This window comes from Micropterus dolomieu, linkage group LG06, assembly GCF_021292245.1.
Source record: "Micropterus dolomieu isolate WLL.071019.BEF.003 ecotype Adirondacks linkage group LG06, ASM2129224v1, whole genome shotgun sequence".
In the NCBI taxonomy this organism is placed as follows: Eukaryota; Metazoa; Chordata; class Actinopteri; order Centrarchiformes; family Centrarchidae; genus Micropterus; species Micropterus dolomieu.
This window is the reverse complement of record NC_060155.1, coordinates 30,305,784-30,312,630: the sequence shown is the minus strand read 5'-3', so window position 1 is coordinate 30,312,630 and position 6,847 is coordinate 30,305,784. Positions and strand designations below refer to the sequence as shown.

Sequence of the window (6,847 nt, the reverse complement as noted above, 5' to 3'; positions counted from 1 at the left end):
AGGATCAGGGAGTCTAGAGGATCAGGGAGTCTAAAGGATCAAGAAGTCTGAGGCTCAGGGAGTCTGAGGATCAGGGAGTCTAGAGGATCAGGGAGTCTGAGGATCAGGGAGTCTAGAGGATCAGGGAGTCTGAGGATCAGGGAGTCTAAAGGATCAGGAAGTCTGAGGATCAGGGAGTCTGAGGATCAGGGAGTCTAGAGGATCAGGGAGTCTGAGGATCAGGGAGTCTAAAGGATCAAGAAGTCTGAGGATCAGGGAGTCTGAGGATCAGGGAGTCTGAGGATCAGGGAGTCTGAGGATCAGGGAGTCTAAAGGATCAAGAAGTCTGAGGATCAGGGAGTCTGAGGATCAGGGAGTCTGAGGATCAGGGAGTCTAAAGGATCAAGAAGTCTGAGGATCAGGGAGTCTAGAGGATCAGGGAGTCTGAGGATCAGGGAGTCTAAAGGATCAGGAAGTCTGAGGATCAGGGAGTCTGAGGATCAGGGAGTCTAAAGGATCAGGGAGTCTGAGGATCAGGGAGTCTGCGGATCAGGGAGTCTAGAGGATCAGGGAGTCTAGAGGATCAGGGAGTCTAGAGGCTCAGGGAGTCTAAAGGATCAGGGAGTCTAGAGGCTCAGGGAGTCTAGAGGATCAGGGAGTCTAGAGGATCAGGGAGTCTAAAGGATCAGGGAGTCTAAAGGATCAGGGAGTCTAGAGGCTCAGGGAGTCTGAGGATCAGGGAGTCTAGAGGATCAGGGAGTCTAGAGGCTTTTTTTTACTTTTTCAATTAAGGTGTCAATACAGGGGTTCACCCCGGACTAGAACAGAAAAATCAATGAACTATAAATGTTCTTTAGTTTTTCTACACGGGTTAAGGGTTCAGAACATTAAAGCCTGAATTTGTACCTCATTAAAACATGAAGGCTCTTTAAAATACAGGATGATTTAAAGTAATTTGGTCAACTCTGCAGATTTCCATTCAAATACATTCATATTTTACAGTCCGTTAATTATCCCATTAAAATCCTTTCATTACATCATCAATGATCCACGAGTCCACGGGGTCGATAGCGTCTCAGATCGACCTGTTCTCCTCCCAGCTCATCACATATGGTCAAGACCCGTCAACTCACTGGGGAAACCCTGTAGCGTTCTTTCTGAACACTGAAGGGTGGTGTAACATATTTAACAGAACAGTAAGGAGGTGGTTGGGGTGGACAGGTGAGCCAGAAACTGGACTTTCAACCAGGTGTTCGTTTCCCGTGTGAAACACCGTATGGTTTTAAAAAGTGACAGGTCTTGACCAAGCGTCCGTATGTGATGAGTTGGGAGCGAGAACGTGTTGCGCAGATATGATGGAAATATTTACAGTAACATTTAACCAACAATCAGCTGTGGGACTATCAAAATAAAAGCTCAGAACTTCCTGTGGCCTCACCGGCGTCAGGATCATTGCGCATCTCCTCCTCCAGATCGTCAGGCGAGACATAGTCTGGCTCCGCCCCCTCGCCTGTGGGCATCGGCTTGAGTTTCCCACAGCAACAGTTGCAGCAGCAGCAGAGACAGCAGCAGCAGTAACATCCGGTCAGGATCCCACAGACCAGGAACAGACCCTGAGAGACCAATAGGAGACACATCAGAGTCCACTGAGGAGGACACCAGGACCAGAAGGCAGGCCACAAGGCCAACACCAGAACCACAAGTCAGATTCCAAAACCAGCACCAGGACCACAAGTCAGACTCCAAAACCAACACCAGGACCACAAGATAGACCCCAAAACCAAATACCAGGACCACAAGATAGACCCCAAAACCAAATACCAGGACCCAAGATAGACCCCAAAACCAAATACCAGGACCACAAGTCAGACTCCAAAACCAACACCAGAACCACAAGTCAGACTCCAAAACCAGCACCAGGACCACAAGTCAGACTCCAAAACCAAAGACAAGGACCACAAGTCAGACTCCAAAACCAGCACCAGGACCACAAGATAGACCCCAAAACCAAATACCAGGACCACAAGATAGACCCCAAAACCAAATACCAGGACCCAAGATAGACCCCAAAACGAAATACCAGGACCACAAGTCAGACTCCAAAACCAAAGACAAGGACCACAAGTCAGACTCCAAAACCAGCACCAGGAACACAAGGTAGACCCCAAAACCAAAGACAAGGACCACCAGGCAGACCCCAAAACAAAAGACCAGGACCACAAGTCAGACTCCAAAACCGACACCAGAACCACAAGTCAGACTCCAAAACCAGCACCAGGACCACAAGTCAGACTCCAAAACCAAAGACAAGGACCACAAGATAGACCCCAAAACCAAATACCAGGACCCAAGATAGACCCCAAAACGAAATACCAGGACCACAAGATAGACCCCAAAACCAAATACCAGGACCACAAGTCAGACTCCAAAACCAAAGACAAGGACCACAAGTCAGACTCCAAAACCAACACCAGGAACACAAGGTAGACCCCAAAACCAAAGACAAGGACCACCAGGCAGACCCCAAAACAAAAGACCAGGACCACAAGTCAGACTCCAAAACCGACACCAGAACCACAAGTCAGATTCCAAAACAAAAGACCAGGACCACAAGTCAGACTCCAAAACCAAATACCAGGACCACAAGATAGACCCCAAAACCAAATACCAGGACCACAAGATAGACCCCAAAACCAAATACCAGGACCACAAGTCAGACTCCAAAACCAAAGACAAGGACCACAAGTCAGACTCCAAAACCAGCACCAGAACCACAAGTCAGACTCCAAAACCAGCACCAGGAACACAAGGTAGACCCCAAAACCGACACCAGAACCACAAGTCAGACTCCAAAACCGACACCAGAACCACAAGTCAGACTCCAAAACCAAAGACTAGGACCACAAGTCAGACTCCAAAACCAACACCAGAACCACAAGTCAGACTCCAAAACCAGCACCAGGAACACAAGGTAGACCCCAAAACCAAATACCAGGACCACAAGTCAGACTCCAAAACCAAAGACAAGGACCACAAGGCAGATCCCAAAACAAAAGACCAGGAACACAAGGCAGACCCCAAAACAAAAGACCAGAACCACAAGTCAGACTCCAAAACCAAAGACTAGGACCACAAGTCAGACTCCAAAACCAACACCAGAACCACAAGTCAGACTCCAAAACCAGCACCAGGAACACAAGGTAGACCCCAAAACCAAATACCAGGACCACAAGTCAGACTCCAAAACCAAAGACAAGGACCACAAGGCAGATCCCAAAACAAAAGACCAGGAACACAAGGCAGACCCCAAAACAAAAGACCAGAACCACAAGTCAGACTCCAAAACCAAAGACTAGGACCACAAGTCAGACTCCAAAACCAACACCAGAACCACAAGTCAGACTCCAAAACCAGCACCAGGAACACAAGGTAGACCCCAAAACCAAATACCAGGACCACAAGTCAGACTCCAAAACCAAAGACAAGGACCACAAGGCAGATCCCAAAACAAAAGACCAGGAACACAAGGCAGACCCCAAAACAAAAGACCAGAACCACAAGTCAGACTCCAAAACCAAAGACTAGGACCACAAGTCAGACTCCAAAACCAACACCAGAACCACAAGTCAGACTCCAAAACCAGCACCAGGAACACAAGGTAGACCCCAAAACCAAATACCAGGACCACAAGTCAGACTCCAAAACCAAAGACAAGGACCACAAGGCAGATCCCAAAACAAAAGACCAGGAACACAAGGCAGACCCCAAAACAAAAGACCAGAACCACAAGTCAGACTCCAAAACCAAAGACTAGGACCACAAGTCAGACTCCAAAACCAACACCAGAACCACAAGTCAGACTCCAAAACCAGCACCAGGAACACAAGGTAGACCCCAAAACCAAATACCAGGACCACAAGTCAGACTCCAAAACCAAAGACAAGGACCACAAGGCAGATCCCAAAACAAAGACCAGGACTACAATGCAGACCCCAAAACCAAAGACTTGATGGTCTCTTTACTCTGCAGCATCCTGACATCACGACTAGTGCTGCAACAAATCCGCTGAATCTTGTCTCAGAAGGAGCTTTATTGATTGATCTATTTGTTGTCATAAAACTGGAAAATCCCTGTCCCAGTTTCTCCCAGTTCGAGGTCTTGTTTTGTCCGACCAACAGTCCAAAACACAAAGACTTTCAGTTACCTGTGAATCTACGTGGCTTAAATTTACATTTATCTGACGCTTTTATCCAAAGCGACTTACAATCACATGTCAGAGGTCGCACGCCTGTCTTGCTCAGGGACACAATGGTGGATGGGTCACAGTGGGGAACTGAACCCGGGACTCTCCAACCAACAGCAGGCATCTTATCCACTCCACCATCACCACCCGCAATGATGCATTGATTATCTAAAAAGTTGTTTTTCTGTCGATCAGCTGACTAACTGTCTCAGCTCTTGTGTGCCAAAAGATGAAAAATATTAAATGTTCTGTAAAAACTGGCAACATGGAAACAGACCACTTCCTCCAGACAAGGAGGCGTACCTGTCAGATCAGTGGATTTACTTCTCAGAGCAAAATTAATCTGTTTCACATCTACTTATCCAAGGAATTTTCAAATCAGCGAGACTGGAGTTGGCTACTAGACTCAGACTGTTCGTCTGATCCAGGAGGCTTCTTCAGATCTGACTGACTGGCAGGGAGTCCCAGCTGTTTAACCTCTGCGGGTCGCTATGAAGCTGACGGACACCGCTGGTTTGAAGTGTGGGACAGTCGGCCGTCTCTGCTGTCTTCTGTTAGCCTGCTTTTGGACCAGATCCTACAGATCCCGTCTGACCCTGCACTACAGCCCGAACCTGCAAACCCTGTCAGACCTGTTCCAGGTCCAGAGGTCTGACAGCAAACTGCACCTACAGGTTTAAACTGTGAGTGACGGACAAAGGAAGGACAGGGTCCTACACAGACAGGTCAGGTCACGTTACAGAAGCAGCTACGCATCATTAAAGGTTTCCTTCTTGGTCACATCACACACAGTGTAAGCCCCGCCCACCTTAGCCCACCAGGTGGACAGCATGAAGTACGTGTTGACGTTGTCCTCTCCGAACTGCTGGGCCACGTAAAGTCCCAGAGACCCGTACGAGTCGTAGATGTTCCTCTTGGTGAGGTCGGACAGGACGGCGTGAGCGCTGTTCAGCTCCTTAAACTTCTCCGCCGCCTCCGGGTTGTCCGGGTTCTTATCCGGGTGGTACCGCAGCGCCAGCTTCCTGAAACCACACATGCTTCAGTGTTAACGCACGCCGCTGCTGGTCAGAGCAGACTGATCACCTGGTGCAGGTGAGTGGGCGGGGCTGCGGTGGGCTCACCTGTAGGACTTCCTGATGTCGTCATGGCTGCAGCCTTTCTCCAGAGCCAGGATCTGATACAGAGACTCTCCAGAGGTGGACAAAGTTCGCTGCCTCCCGTCAGACATCCTGACACCATCACCTGTCGCAGGTGCACACAGTTTAAAACATTTACAACAAGCAGCACCTAACTCTGAATATTTAAGGACATTTTGATATTTCATGATCTTGTGACTGATTATTAATTCTAATTAATTAATAATATGTAAATTGTTCAATGTTTTACGTCTGCAACCTTGTTAACTGTGCTGCTGCCTGTCTTGGCCAGGAAACTTTGAGGAGTTTTATTCCTGCTTAAATAAAGATATAGTAAATAATAATAATTATCTAGCATTAAGAGGAGCATCAGAGATGTTCTGACAGAAAACCAACGTTTACATCAACATCCAATCACAAACTGCTAAACTGATCGATCCTAATTAATCAAACGTTCACTGTCATCAAACCCACATTTAATGAATATACACTTTGACCTCTCACACGTATGGAAGCCCAAAGTGTTCCATATCAAATGTTTTTCATCAGTTTTGTTTTCATTCTTACATTTTAAAGTTTATTGCAGACTGTTTTTTTTCTGTACACATCTAACATGTTGTTTATATTTATTTAAACACAGTAATATATTTGCACAATTAATACATGTGATAATTTATTTCATAATTATATATTTAACATTAACCCAGCACACTAGACAGATGATGTGAACCTTTGCTCTGTATTGCTATTTATCATTACACCTATGTTAATACTGTAAATATCCACATTTATTATCATTTATTATTAGATTTATATATTTTACTTTCTTATATTCTCTATCTGCAACAAAGAATTTCCCCTCAGTAAAGTATTCTGATTCAACATAAACAACACACTTGTTTGATCCATGCCTCCTGACGCATATGAATGTTAACTACCAACATTTATATCTACAGACACGGCGGCTCCTCTTACATGGACGCCACCACGTTGCACTGCCAGGTTTCTACAGTAGCCCAAATGGACAAACTGCTCTACAGAGCGTGTTTCATCACTACGGTGATTATGTACGAGGAAGAAGAACAAGTAAGACTAGTAGCAGTAGCAGTAGTGGAAGTTGTCGTCTGGTTTATTAGAAATGTGGACAAATGGAGGAGCGCACGTGTTGTTTATCTCAGAGCCGACAGAGCGCGTCGGCCACCGTAGCTTCTCCTGCTCGCCCACAAAGGGAGGGGTGAGCGATGACTGAGCAGCTGGTTGCAATTCACAACCCTCACCACTAGATGGCACTAAAACTTACACGCTGAACCTTTAAATTAAAGGAGACCTATTATACTGCGTTTGCAGTCCCATCTTGTCATTCTGTGACTTTGCATGATTCAAAGTTTAAAAAAAGAAATTCTATCTTGTACTGGCTCTTCATGCAGGCCTTCATGCCCCCCCCCCCCCCCCCCCCCCCCCCCCCCCCCCCCCCCCCCCCCCCCCCCCC

General features: G+C 46.8%; 1 protein-coding gene across 1 annotated transcript in view; it reads right to left on the bottom strand.

Annotated features, from left to right (window-relative positions):
* Window positions 1-5,461, bottom strand: part of LOC123972035 (dnaJ homolog subfamily C member 5-like) — a 6,786-nt gene extending 1,325 nt beyond the window's left edge. Inside the window, exons 1-3 of the mRNA XM_046051247.1 lie at window positions 5,344-5,461; window positions 5,031-5,244; window positions 1,418-1,592 (exon numbers count right to left, since the gene is read on the bottom strand). Of these exons, the coding sequence (XP_045907203.1) occupies window positions 1,418-1,592; window positions 5,031-5,244; window positions 5,344-5,450 (496 nt within the window). The 5' untranslated portion in view covers window positions 5,451-5,461. The remainder of the gene's footprint in view (window positions 1-1,417; window positions 1,593-5,030; window positions 5,245-5,343) is intronic.
* Window positions 5,462-6,847: the final 1,386 nt, after the last annotated feature.